The 15,072-nt window shown below is 51.5% G+C and overlaps 1 protein-coding gene across 1 annotated transcript in view; it reads right to left on the bottom strand.

The window, feature by feature from the left end:
• The window catches only part of LOC144892883 (uncharacterized), a 53,599-nt gene extending 39,583 nt beyond the window's left edge, over nucleotides 1-14,016 (bottom strand). Inside the window, exon 1 of the mRNA XM_078781224.1 lies at nucleotides 13,986-14,016. Coding sequence (XP_078637350.1) covers nucleotides 13,986-14,016 — 31 coding nt within the window. The remainder of the gene's footprint in view (nucleotides 1-13,985) is intronic.
• Nucleotides 14,017-15,072: the final 1,056 nt, after the last annotated feature.

Here is a 15,072-nt window from a genome sequence, read left to right as displayed (position 1 = left end):
AGGACGTGCACGTAGAACCACAAGGAGAGATGATCGCCAGCTGCACCGGTTAGTCTGCAATGGCCATACCAAGTCAGTTAATCGGCTTAGGGCTGAGTGGCAGCAACTGACAAATGTGCCTGTATCCAGAAGGCTAGTCAACCGACTGGTTCAAGCAGGCTATCGTGCCGGGCGTCCCCTGAGAAAGCCACGCCTGACCAGACAACACAGCCAGCGCCGATTGCAGTGGGCCAGAGAGCACCGTCAATGGCAGCCAGGACACTGGAATCACGTGACCTTCAGTGACGAGTCTAGATTTCTGGTCTATCGTCAAGATGGCCATGTCCGAGTGCGCAGACAAGTGCATGAAGCCCACAACGAAGATTGTATAGTGCCAAGAGTCCAAGCTGGAGGTGGTGGGGTGACCGTTTGGGCTGCTTTTCATGCAGGGGGCAAAACTGACCTGGATGTTCTGAATGGAAACCTGAACCAGTTCAAGTACAGGGTCATTCTGGAAGAAACATTGCTTCCATTTGCTCGTGCAGCCTTTCGAGGAAATTTGTCTTCCAAGATGACAATGCACGGCCTCATCGTGCTTGCATGATCCAACACTTTCTTGCTGACCATGGTGTGGAGCATATGGAGTGGCCTGCCATGTCCCCGGATATGAATCCGATAGAGAACTTGTGGGCAGAATTAATGCGTCAAATCGACAACTTGGACCAGCACCCTACCTCTGTGCGTGAATTGCAGCCGACTATTGTCACTGCATGGCAAGCGATTCCTGTCCAAACCTTGGCAAATCTCCTGAACAGCATGCCTCGACGTGAACGTGCTCTCCTGAATGCTCGTGGGGGTTACACGAAGTACTGAACTGTAATTTTACTGTCCGTAATCCCAGTCATCATTTAGCTTTTGTTTTTGTTGAAATTTTTTTTGGATAATGTGCAAAATAAAGAGATATTTCTGGAAAACGTACAGAAGTTTAACACAGTACTGCCTGTGAATTGAGTTCGATATCAGTCACCACAGTTCAATAAAAAATAAAACCAACAAACCCTGCTGGTGGTCTCTTGCTCTTCGGCTCCCTCTGCTGGCTATTGCTATCTTCCTGTTGTTGTCATCTTCTTTGCTGGCGGCCTATTTGGACATAAAACATGCACAAAACGTGTCCATTTCTTTTATTTATGGCCCACAGGGGCCGACTATGTATGGTTCACCTGTGGGGCATCGGTGCCCTGTGGCCAAGGTCCGCCAGCAAGATTTCGGGCCTTCACGGCCGGTTCCAGCAGAGGGGCCATGCCCCAACCCATGGGGTCCATAAGTGGTGCTCAGCCACTGACATGTGGTCCATAAGGTGGTGCATCGATGCAGACAGCTGTGGTTCTGGGAGTTTCAGGCGCACAATGGCAGACCCACGCATGCTCCCCTCGGTGCCCAGTGGCACACAGGTCCTCATGTGGGAGACAAAAGGGGGAAAAGACAGATGAGCGAGGGGTAAGGTCACAAGGGTACACATCAATAAGGCAATGCAAGGCGAAGTGCGTATGGAGAGCGAAGTGAGAAAGCTCGTCCCTACCGTACTTCACCCCCCCTGTCACCTACTCTACCCTTGCCCTTACCCCATATTTACAAAATCTACACCTTTACAAATTCATCACCACTGTCACGTCTCCCCATATCTCTTCTATACCAAAATCGTCACCACAATCCCTCTAACCAAAATTTGCCATCACCCAATTCATCATCAATCCTCATAAGGAGGGAGAGATGGAACAACAAGCACAATGTCACACCCACGTCATGATGCATCTCACAATCCAAAACATTTGCATCATAAAAATAACAAAAACCACCTGGCATGGTGTGGAGGTACGTCATCTCAGGTGAGTGGATGCAGATGGTGTGAGGAGATTCTTAATCCTAACTATCTTCTAAATGACATTAACACACTTTACACTACCCGGGGTCTTTCCCTGCCAATCCATTGGCCAACTTACTCTATGGGTTCTAAAAACCAATTCCCATTGACCAAACTGTGGTGCTTCTCAATTTGGGGTCTCACTCCCCCGATTCATCTCCCGGTGCCCTTGCACAATTTCCGGGCTGAGTCGTGTAGCTCTCCCAGCAGGTCTACCCACCTGCACACCTCCACCACTGTAGTTGCCACCCGAGCTTACCTAGCTCCTCACCCTAACCTATCTAATTGGGGAAGGCCCCTCCTGGCTCTGTCACCCCTCGGTGCCCTCTGGCACTGGGCTACCCGGGTCCGTCCTCCGGATCCTCGGGCCCCATCCACAACAACTCTACCGGCTCCCAGAGCCCACCTGCGGCCTCACCTGGCCGACATCCTCACAGTGGTGGAGTGCCCAATCAACTACACACACTAACAGGCTACACGCCCAGCCATTTCCACAACACGAATGCACCCATTCAACCATCATTCTTCCACCACGCACCACAGATGCCAATATCCAACCACAATTTACCTGTACCCTCTACCTAACTCTTACACTACCCTCCCCGGGTATTCGTGATGGGGTCCATCCTCCTTTCCCCCATCCACACCTTCGCACCATCCACTCCACCTCACAGTTTCCACCATACTCACTCCACGACCATCCATTCCAATACTCCATATATCCCACACTCCATGTCTTCCACACAACCATTCTCCATACACCTGTCGTTGCACACCTGTGCAATCACACCTGGTGCCACCTGCACCCTCCTTCCTTCCTGGAACATTTGGGTCAACACACTCACATCACTATCACTCAAACACTGCTCCATCCACCTGTTCAGTTGCACACCTGTGCAATCACACTACAACTCACAATCATTTACTCATACCCTGCTCAATACACTTGAATACACCTCCAACACTCACACGGCATCATCTAATCTACCTGGTGCCCTGCTATCTTAGTGCTCCCCGTCTTCCCTTTAAACTAAGCACATACCACGTCATTATCATCCAAACTAATCTACCTGCGTCCCCACTACAGGTATCATTGTCACTACCTAATCTTAACGTTACCTAACGTCATCTTCTAGGTCCCTACACACTATATCCTAACCCTCCCGGGCTAGTTTTCACTGCCAAACCCCATAACACTAGTGCTCCTTTGCCCCCGCTGTGAGAGATGGCAGAGTTGCCATCCCACCACATCGGGCACCTCTCACTACCAATTTGGCTCATCCAATTGCAACCAATCAAAAATTTTCCAATTACTGCCAATTCTATTCACTTTTCTAAATTTCGGATCAAAAACACTATCATCATCATCACAGTCCGCTTTATCCTAGCCTCGGTGCGTCATGACATCATTAAACTCGGCTTCGCAAAGCCGAGCAATGAACGCGGGTGGTTTGGTCACCTGCAGGTTGAATCCGTCCGGCTTTCGGTTCAAGGGAGGTGGTTTGGTCGGGCCGAGATTCCACGCACCATCTCGGCGCGGTACCTTGCGGTCCCGGGCCCGATGACCGAGGCTCGCCCGGTCGGAACCCCGCCCCCGCCAGGGGGCTAGTCCGCTTCCTCCTACTCGCCCTTGAACCGGACCGATCGCCTCGCCCGACAAGGCCCGGACTCGACCGTGCAGGGCGGGGCCAAGCCCGAATCGGCAACGACGCTTCGAAGAGAAGCGACGCAGCATCGATCCGCGCCGGGCCTGGCATCCAACAAAGTGCACCGCGCCCCGAGTGCTCGCATCGGCTATCCGTCGCCCTAAACGCTGCCCCGTTCAACGTCGATGCTTTACTCGCATGCCCACACGCACACGCGACCCTTTTGACACTCACAAAACCCGGCGTTCCAACGCCGTCCGTACATTCCACCAACGCACTCCCTGTTACACACCACACCTCTCGCGCACACTCGCCGTTCGCACACTCCCTTAACACACCTCGCGCACCGTCTTGCGCACTCTCCCTCGGTACGTACTCCGTACCACTCACCATGGGCGTGCACTCTTGCATCCACCCACAAACGCGCTCAGATGGGCTCTCCCACACCCGCGCCACAACCAACTCAGGTGTGCTTCCTCGCACATGTTCCACCACCACCTTACTCTCCGTGTCACACTCACCCTCGCACGTACACTCCGTATCGCTCTCACTCCCTGTGTCACACTCCGTACACCCCAACGTGCATTCTCGCTCGCACTCGGTATCACACTCGCGCTTCGTAACACGCTCACCCCTTGACGCACACTTTTTTTTCACACGCGACCCTTCACCAATGCCCGGGTGCTTCCTCGATCCCAATCGCGCGACAATTCTCTTGTCGTCAAACATCCTCCTGCAAAATCTCCCCGCACAATACACAGCACGACTCACCTGGGGGATTCCCTTCTCCACGCGCACCTGCAAACTTCCATTTGAGTTAAGCACAGCATCATGATGTGAGCAGGGACTTTGAGCATAATCCATTTCTCCCTGCAATTCCTGGGCTACCTCCGTCGTCTCTTCAATTTTAATTCCCAGCACTTTTTCTTTATTCACCTCGACGACCGTTGGCTTTATTAAAATTCCCTCTTCTACCTCAGTGGCCGCCGGCTGCCCCATACCCTGGGTCGCGATCTCTATACCCGTTGTAGTGAAATCGTATTCGTACTGAACCCGGGGTGATGCTCGCTGCTCGTTGACACCACTAGGGGCGTGACTATAAGACCGCTGCTGCGGACGGAGCTCCGAGACTTCTCCTGTGACACGTTACATCTGGTAGACTCGCTAACGGTACGCCTGCATAGAATATCCAGCTTGCTTGCATTGAATGTTATGAATGGTCCCATGTGATGTCACATCGTATACTTATTGTATTTCCTACCTTACAGGATGATGTCATGATCTAAATGCAATTAAACCACCCGTTGGACTAAAGTTGTGTGGACCTGATTGGTTTTCCACAACACTTAATTGCATTTAAGATCTACCGACATGGCTGGCAACAAGACGCTGACGGTTTCCGTATTCTGCGCCGACCTGCAAGCCCCGGATGGTGGCTTGCAACTGAAGCACTGGCTCAGAACATTGGAGAATCATTTTGATGAGCCTGAGACCGCGCCGACGGCTGCCGCGAAGCGAGCAACACTACATTAAAAAATCGACTACCGGGTGTACAACTCTATCGCTCAATGCGCGACGTATGACCTCTCCATCGCGGAGCTCAAATGGCTGTACATAAAGGAAAAAAGCCCGGTGTATGCACGATATTTGCTGCAAACGCGACGTCAGCAACCCAACGAGGCGATGGACCACTACGCCCAGGAGCTCCGGCAGCTCTTGCTGGACAGCATCAGGGAGCCACGGACTCCCGCGCAGGCTCAGGATGATCTTCTTTTAGATGCCTTCATTGCAGGGGTCTCCTCCCAGGAACTAAGGCTCAAGCTCTTAGAGAAGACCGACCTGACCTTCGCTACGGCACTCGAGCAAGGGAAAGTATACACTGAAGCGCGGATGCAATCGAACACCTATGATCGCACGCGCCTCTTGGCGGGCACTACACTACACGCCCGGCCGGAGAGTGCTACCGCCGAGGACGCGGATCAGCTCGCGGAACTCCGGGATGCTCCGGAGGAAGACCCAGCCCTGACGGCTGCCGTTACGACCAGACCCAAGGCCTTACGTGGGGCCGCATGCTTTTTCTGTGGGGGGCCACGCCATGCCCGGCTCGTGTGTCCGGCACGAGACGCTATATGCCATTTGTGCTCGCAAAAGGGACATTACACGAGAGTGTGCAGGAAAACGGCACGCGGCTCGCGGCTCATTGAATCGCGCGGTCGCGCGGGCGCGGCGACCTTGAATGGGCTCATTGCGGAGCCCGCGAGCCGAGCCCGAAACCCGGCGCCTTACCCGACTTTGAAGGGGAGGGCCCCTCTCTGCGGGCCCCTGGGCGCTCAGACGTCCTTGGCGGGCGTCACCGGACAGCCACCACCGTCTCATCCTCCATCGGGCACGAAGTACGTGTCCTTGACCAAACTCCGGGCCACGCAAGGGGCTTTGAAGCCTCGCCAAGCCCCAGCGGAACGTTCTCCTCGTGTCGTCCACGAGCTAACGGTGGCCCACGCCCCGACAAAGGCGATTTCGAATACTACGGAGGCCTTTTGCTGCCAAAAGTGTCAAAAGGCGATTTTGAATACTACGGAGGCCTTTTTCTGCCAAAAGTGTCAAAAGGCGATTTCGAATACTACGGAGGCCTTTTCCCGTCAGAATTGTCAGATTTTGAATCGCGAAACACCGGAATGCTTGGGAAAGCCCTCTGATGGCGTTAATGGATTCCCCATGGTCAACGCAGACTCCGGCCACGACCGCAAAACTGCTGCTGGCGTAAGATCCACCCGCGAGGCTTGTCCGACCCATTCGGGGGGCTCAGTCCCGCTCCCAGCAGCCTCGTCTGGCCTGGCTCAAGCCCTTATTCCCCTCATGGTCGAAGGCCATTGTGTTCGGGCCTTGGTGGATACAGGGTCTACGGATAGTTTTATCGACCAGCGACTTGTGCTCAGGCATGGATGGCGGATCTGGAGGTCTACGAGACGGATCTTCATGGCTTCCCAGGGGCTTCGACTCAGCACGAAGGGGGAATGCCGATTGAAACTCGTGCTAAAGGGACGGGTTTTCCCTGATGTACACCTTATGGTTTTACCCGCATTATGTGCTGATATTCTGTTAGGACACGATTTTCTTAAGCTGCATGGACGTCTGGTAATGGAGTTTGGTGGGCCTGACACGCTTGTTGTGGGGGCGGATGATGCGCTTGCGGTGTGCGCCCTAGCGCAAATGGACGTCCAGCCGCTTTCGCTGTTCCCCAATCTAACCTCCGACTGCACCCCTGTCGCGGTGAAATCACGGCGCTACTCTCGCGCAGACATGCAATTCATTGCGGACGAAACGGCTCAGCTCTTGAAAGACGGCATCATAGAACCTAGTAGGTCGCCGTGGCGCACCCAGGTCTTGGTGGTGCGCAGCGAGGCCCATCGCAGACGCATGGTAATCGACTATTCCCAAACGATTAACCGCTTTACACAGCTGGATGCCTACCCCCTTCCGGGGATGGACGCGCTAGTGCAACAGGTGTCCCAGTATTCGGTCTATAGCACTCTCGATCTCCGTAGTGCGTACCACCAGATCCCTATCTCTAGGGCGGATCGTATCTATACCGCATTTGAGTCGGGGCAGCGGTTGTACCAATTTACGCGATTGCCTTTTGGGGTAACGAACGGGGTCTCTTGTTTCCAGAGGGCCATGGATGACCTCGTTGCGCGGGAGCACTTAACCGATGTTTTCATCTACCTCGATAATCTTACGGTTTGTGGATATGACCAAGGGCACCATGATGCTAATCTGAAGCGCTTCCTTGAGGTCGCGCAGAGGTATCACTTAACTATGAACGAGGATAAGTGCCAATACTCCTTACGCACGATAGATCTTCTGGGGTACACCGTGACCCATGGCTCTGTCGCTCCGGATAAGGAGCGTCTGCGACCTTTGCTCGACATGGCCCCTCCCTGTGATCGGGCGTCCCTGAAGCGCGACCTTGGGCTGTTCGCCCATTACTCCAAATGGGTGCAAAGTTTCTCCGCGAAACTTCGCCCCCTCGTGGCCTGCGACACCTTCCCCCTGAGTCCGGCCGCATTGGCGGCCTTTGAAGGCCTTAAGGCCGACATCGCCCGAGCTGCCGTGGCGACAATCGACGAGAGCGGCTTGTTCGTCCTCGAAAGTGACGCCTTGGATCTGGCCATCGCGGCGACCCTCTCCCAAGGGGGGCGTCCCGTGGCTTTCTTTTCACGGACTCTTACCACCGCTGAGCGGAAACACTCGTCCGTTGAAAAGGAAGCGTATGCGATCGTCGAGTCTATTCGGCGATGGCGCCCGTACTTACTCGGGCGGAGCTTCCAAATCATCACGGACCAGCAAAGCGTTCCGTTCATGTACGACACCTTACACGCCCAGCGCATTAAGAATGAGAAAATCACTCGCTGGCGTATCGAACTCGCCGACTTCTGTTACACCATCAAATATCGCCCGGGGAAGGATAACCGGGCCGCCGATGCCTTATCACGACCGGCTACATGCGCGGGTATCACCTCTTTGGAGGGCCTACGGGTGCTGCATGCCACTGCGGGCCATCCCGGCGTAACGCGTTTCGCTCATTTTGTGCGGTGTGGAAATCTCCCATACTCGATTGACGATATCCGCCGAATCTGTCGCGACTGCGCTATCTGCGCGGAAATCAAACCGCGTTTCTATAACCCTCCCATGGGGACTCTGGTGAAGGCTACGCGCCCGTGGGAACGCTTGGCGATGGATTTCAAGGGCCCATTGCCGGTGTCGAGCGGCTCTCGCTATCTGCTCACTATCGTTGATGAGTACTCGCGATTCCCCTTTGCTTATACGTGCGCGGACATGACTGCTGCCACGGTGATGCGATGCTTACAGAACTTGTTCTCAATGTTCGGTTACCCGGCCTATGTCCATACCGACCGGGGTGCGGTCTTCTTGTCTCAGGAGGTGCGCGGCTATCTGCTCCAAAATAACATTGCTTCTAGTTACACCACGCCATACAGACCCTGGCTAATGGGCAGATCGAACGCTTCAACGGGATTATCTGGAGGGCCGTCATGCTCAACCTCCGGACCCTCGGCCGGGGCCTCGATAAATGGGCTTGGTCGCTACCTGCGGCGTTGAACTCGATCAGGGCTCTCCTGAGTACGGCAACCAACCAAACTCCCCACGAGCGACTTTTCCACCACCCCAGGAGCTCGGGGTGTATACGGTCTTTGCCCAGTTGGCTCGCTGGGCCCGGGCCGGCCTACCTTAAACGGGCGGTTCGCGCGAGCAAGTACGACCCCCTAGTGGACAAAGTGCAGATTCTCCAGGCTAATCCTGAGCATGCTCGTGTGATGACGACTGATGGCCGTGAGACTACTGTCTCCGTCCGTCACCTTGCCCCTTGCGGGGTCACCGACCTAAGTAGGGAATCGGACGAACCGATCGAACCCATCTATGAGACTATGGCTTCTCCCGACGCTCCCATCGCCGAAAGTCTACCGACCCTCCCCTCGCCGAGACTACCTGGGCCCGACGACTTGGAGTTACCCCCTTCGTCACCCGACCCTGTTGGCGCCTCCGACGCCGGGGACACAGGGATACGTGATGCCGTACCCGGGGAATTTCGGACGCGTGCTGGCAAAGAAATTCGCCGCCCGGCCCGATACGGTTGGGTCAACTGATGTTCCGCACCCTGTTCGTGCTGACGCTCGCTCGCTTTTAGCCGCGCTGCCGTATAATTCTGACGGGGGGAGAATGTAGTGAAATCGTATTCGTACTGAACCCGGGGTGATGCTCGCTGCTCGTTGACACCACTAGGGGCGTGACTATAAGACCCGCTGCTGCGGACGGAGCTCCGAGACTTCTCCTGTGACACGTTACATCTGGTAGACTCGCTAACGGTACGCCTGCATAGAATATCCAGCTTGCTTGCATTGAATGTTATGAATGGTCCCATGTGATGTCACATCGTATACTTATTGTATTTCCTACTTTACAGGATGATGTCATGATCTAAATGCAATTAAACCACCCGTTGGACTAAAGTTGTGTGGACCTGATTGGTTTTCCACAACACCCGTCATTTTACCCGCGCTTTTCTCCACTTCACTCAACCAGTGCTCCTCGACCCGCGTTACCTCGTCGTGTACCTTTGGGACCTTTTCGCTCAACCTGCGGTCTCTGTCCCCTTCCACCCGCTTTGCCTCATACCTGGCCTTGTCCCTCGCCAGTCCCTCATTTACTTCTTTGGCCCGGTCATTTATTCCCTCCAATTTTCCCCTATCACACCTTGTTTCGTCTATCATGGCGTCCATTTTTGCATTCATCTGGATTAGCAATAGTTTAATGCTCACCCAGTCTTGCACAGGAGGCCCGGCTATCGCCGTCACGTACGGGAAGCCGCCATTTTGTGCAGCCACAACCACGTGTGCGAGGACGCCATTTTGCGTGCCTGATACCTCCTCAACCACCTCCTCATTGTTCTCCTCCACCATTTCTTCCCTCCGGTCCTGGGTTACCCCTAACCCCTCTTCTATTGCCCCCACCTGCATCCGATCGCCTTGATTGTCCATGGCACGATTTTCAAATTTAAGTTTTTATAAAACAAATTTCGGCCCACTCGTAATTTGAGCGCACTAAGCGCTTCAGGTCCGTTCTCGCTCCTGGCACCAATTGTTACGGACACGGCTAGGATGTTGTTTGCCGAGCGGATGGCCGCCGCGCCCGAACAGTTACCCCGACTAACCCGATTCCTGAACGTTGGCCAAAATCGCGCCACAGATATTCAATGGGGAAAAGACTAAAGCGAAGGATGTGAAGAAGAAGAACACCAAAGCAAAAAGGTTGGAAATGCTACTAAATTTATTCCTACTATTTACACAATCAAAGAAACCAAGGAGAAGGAAGGATAATAAAATAAAATACAGAAGAGGAAAGGTGACACAGTGAAAATCGCTAGCTTACCTACAGTCTTAATTAACCCAGGGACAAGACAAACAGAACAAACTCACGTACACGAATGAGGAAATTGCAGGCAGGAATGACAGGAGGTGGGTGGCTGGAGGGGGAGGAAGGCACGGAGCTGGCTGGAGCTTGATCCCGCACGGGATGTCGGGCTGGACCTCGACGGCCGCCGATGCCACCGATCCTGTCGTGTGCGCGGGGTAACGGGTCGGAGCTGCTTGGTGGAGCCAACGCTGCTGGTGGGGGGTCTGGCATGACGGGTTCTCTCTCCCTCTCTCACAAAACTCCAGGACTCTTTCTCTCTTTGCTTCGCTTCGCCCCTTCTCTCCTCTCTCTTTCTTAGTCCAACCCAGTCCAACAACTTCCTCTCTTGCTTAGTCCAACTCTTAGTCCAACTCAGTCCTCTCTTGCTTAGTCCAACAACAACTTTCTTGCTTGGTCCAACTCTTAGTCCCACTCAGTCCAACTCTTAGTCCAACAACAACTTCTCTTCCTTTCGCGCACACTCTTTATAGCGCCTCCGGCGATCAAGCCGCTGGTGTCCAGGACACGCCCATCGGTCAGCTTGCCTCGGCCCTGATTGGTCGGCACGGCCCTCTGGCTCCGCCCTTGATGACGATGGGCAGGCACGCCCAGGAGTCGGCAGCTCCTCCCCCTTCTTCTTCAAGCCGACCTCGTGGCGAATGGAGTCGCGGAGGGAACAGTTGGCAATTGTTGGAAGGGGAATGTGAATGAAAGGGGATCTACTCTTATTTCACTTGGTGCAATGGAGTATTTAAATTAATGGAAGACAAATCCTTAGCCTAATACACATAATAAGGATATAACTACTGAACAGGGATATATGGTGTCCTTCGTGTATGCTTTATGGAATTAACTACGGGAACGCCCTTTGACCTTTATACAACAGACTGGAGGCAGGATGGTCCAGAATAAAGCAATAAAAAACAAAAAAAACACAATCCTCATTTCCACAACAATATGCATATTGAGAGGGAAGGACAGTTGGTGAAAAAGATATTCAAGGAACAAGAAAAGCGATGTCAGTCTACGACACTGTACATGAGCATGAAACAAATCCTCCTCTGGTCACAGAAAGGACAAGTTTCCGGCAGCGAGCTGTTAATAGGGTGAACAAAAATATTGGAGGGGAGCGCCCAGTGTGCTGACCTCCATTGTATATCCGCTAACACACCATGTATTGGTAAGGTGTACATGTGAGGCCAAAGGGCAGTAGACGGAGACCCCGACCCTAACCGCTCTGACCACAAAGCTACTCGTGTTCTCCCAGAGAGGGGTACATTCTTATTTTGTCGAGAGAGATCACGGATTCCAATCTTAGTTACAAGATGAAAAAGGTGGATATGTTCAATCTCCGGCTGAAGAGAGGAAGAAAGGAGCACTTTGATTTCAGGGAAACCTAACCGAAAGTCCTCAATGTTACCAACACCTTCCCAGCCGATGTTTAGCTGTCTAAATTTTCTAATGACTATACGTACAACTTGGTCTACAAGTCGGACAGACCGAGATCCAACTGAGGTTGCCACCAAACCAGCAGGTTTCCACTTAACTCCAGATGAATCTCTCAGATCACATACTTTGTTAATCCCTCCTTGGATAAAAATTTTTAAACAGGGCATGGCTATGAGGGATACCAGGAAAAAAGTTATTGAAGAAAAGGGGTTCTTGAAGGAACATTCGACAATTATAGCCCTTAAGGAAGCGGTGGACGTCAAACCTTTTCCAAGTATCCAATAAACTCTGATAGAATCTCGGAAGAGGGGCAAAATTTATATGCTCGAGGTCTATCAAAAGAAGCTGCCGATCATATCTCAGTCTACCAGCCTGTTGTAACAGAAAAAACGCAAAAGGCCGCCAGGGCAGCTGTTCAGCGAACAGTAGTCTCTGCAGAGACTGCAGCCGAAAGGCCACAACCCGACCAGAGATATCAACAATGCCCTGGCCACCTTCCTTCCGGCAGTAGTACAATATTTCAGGCCTCAGCCAATGGTAGCCACTCCAAAAGAAGTTTACCAGCATTCGCTGAGTAGCCATAATTAGTTGGTTTGATGGCTGTAAAGCAATAATTCTGTGCCATAATTTTGTTGCAACCAGATTGTTTATGACAAGGGTACGGCCTCGATAGGAGATGGACCTCAGCAGTCCTTCCCATGCTTTCAATCTGTGCATAATTTGTTCCAGCACTCCTTCCCAATATTTCATTTCTGTTTCACGATTACCAATATGCACTCCAGGATATTTAACCCCATCCGTTCTCCAGACCAGCTTGTGTGGGAGTGAGGGTGGTGATACACAAGAGAGATTGCCTTTGCCACACCATAATGCTGTACTTTTATTCCAATTGATCCCACCGGAAGAGGCTGCAGAGAAAGCTCGCATACAACGTTGTAAAGCAGAGACATCATTGGAGCTTCTAATCAAAACACAGACATCATCAGCATAAGCCGTCTGCACAAATTCTGCTCCTTCTATACTTCTCATTCCCTGAGGTATTTGCTGTCTAATAGACCGAAGGAGTGGTTCAAGGGCGACTATATATAAAAGCCCAGAGAGGGGGCACCCTTGGCGAATACCCCGTTGGAAAGGAAAGGGAGAGCATAACCTATTGTTGATCTTTATCATACATTGAGTATTAGTATACAGGAGTTTCACATAAGAGGTGAAAGTTTCACCAAACCCCATTCCTTTCAGGAGAGAAAAAGGTACTTGTGGTCAACACGATCGAAGACCTTAGTTTGATCAAGAAACAGCAATCCAAAATCGTCACGCAGGAAATTATTGCATGAAATAATATCTCTTACCAAAAAAATATTATCATAAATATATTTCCCAGGCACACAGTAGGTCTGGTCCGGGTGTATAACTGAACTGATCACAGTCTTCATACGATTAGCAAGTACTTTAGAGAAAATCTTGTAATCAACACACAATAAGGAGACAGGTCGCCAGTTATCAACCAGTTGAAGATTCCCAGCTTTTGGTAGCAAACAAACGACTGCTCGTCTACAAGACATTGGAAGTTCTCCGACACGTATGCTTTCATCGAGTACATCGAGTAAGTCAGGTCCCACAAGGGCCCAGAAGGTCTTGTAGAATTCTGTGGGCAGGCCATCTATTCCAGAAGCTTTCCCATCTTTCAGGCTCCGCACAGCTGCTTCAAGTTCATCAGCCGAAATTGGGGAATCGAGCATGCATCGCTCATCCTCCTCGACACTCGGAAGCCCAGCAGTTAACTCTCGTATCACCTCATTGTCCACGTTCTGAGGAGAATACAAGTTAGAATAGAACCCTTTCAGAGTACACCTGATCGCCTGCTGGGAGGTCACCAGGGACCAATTGGGAGTGAGTAAAGTATGAATTTGTTGTGACCCTTTGAGGGAAGACTCTAACTTAAATAATTCTTTGTTTGGCATGTCCAGAGTTAAATAGCTCATTCGCATTCGGACCAAGGCACCCATCGCCCGTTGCCGTACCGTTTCCGCTAGCACTGCTTTCTTTGCCCATATTAGTTGGTCACGTGCACCTCTCCCAACCTCGTCAACATTCTGTTCTAAGGATACAATTTCAGATTTTAACTGATCGATTGATATTGATTGGATTTTGGTGGTGTATGCACTATATTGTTGACAGAAATTCTTAATTTGGGATTTTGCAATGTCCCACCACAGCCGGAGACTATCATACTCAGGTCTGGAGGAGCGAATTTTCTCCCACACGACGTGAAAGGCCTCATTAAAATTCTTGTCATGTAAGAGACGAGTATTCAAAGACCAGTAAGCACTACCACCGGGTGGAAAGGGTAACTTAAAGGACATTGAGATTAAACTGTGGTCTGTGAATCCAGTTGGTAAAATTTTGGAGACAGACACCACATTCAACATTGGCTTGTTCACATAGGATCTGTCCAGCCTTGCCATTGACATAATACCATCATTGCATCTACACCATGTATAACAGCGTGAGAGTGGGTGTTGTGATCTCCGCACATCCTTAAACCGAAAGATGTTGATGGTGTCCTCTAGAGCTTTCGTAGAGGCAACATGAGGCTCATGACCATTCCTATCAATCGACGGACAAATTGTGCAATTAAAATCTCCCGCGATACAAATAAAAGCTGTTGCGCCCAGAGTTTTTACAAAATCCCGCAGAGTGGAAAAGAAAATTTTCCTCTCCATTGGGTCACACGGTGCATAAACATTCACTACTATAATCTTTTGGGTATTGTAAAGAAATTCTACGGAGATCAAATGCCCTTTATAGATTTCTTTAAATGAAACCTGTTGAGCACAAATCTTGTGACTTCGGCAAATGGCAACACCGGCTCGAGGTGTAGGGAACCCACTTAGCCACCATTGTCCCTTAAAAAGTTTCCCCCAATTAGTCAGGGGGTCAAATGCATATTTTGGCCTGACCTAGAAAGTGGGTCCAAAGTTTTTTTCTCAGTGTTTTCATGTTATATCGGTATTGTACTCTATAAAACTGCGTGATGGCATTCTCCCATCATTGAGCATTTTCATATAACAGGTTTTATACAATTGCGGCTATTGGGACGCATAACAC

Source organism: Myxine glutinosa, chromosome 7 (assembly GCF_964187855.1).
Source record: "Myxine glutinosa chromosome 7, kmMyxGlut1.1, whole genome shotgun sequence".
Taxonomy (NCBI): Eukaryota; Metazoa; Chordata; class Myxini; order Myxiniformes; family Myxinidae; genus Myxine; species Myxine glutinosa.
This window is presented reverse-complemented; position numbering and strand designations above follow the sequence as displayed.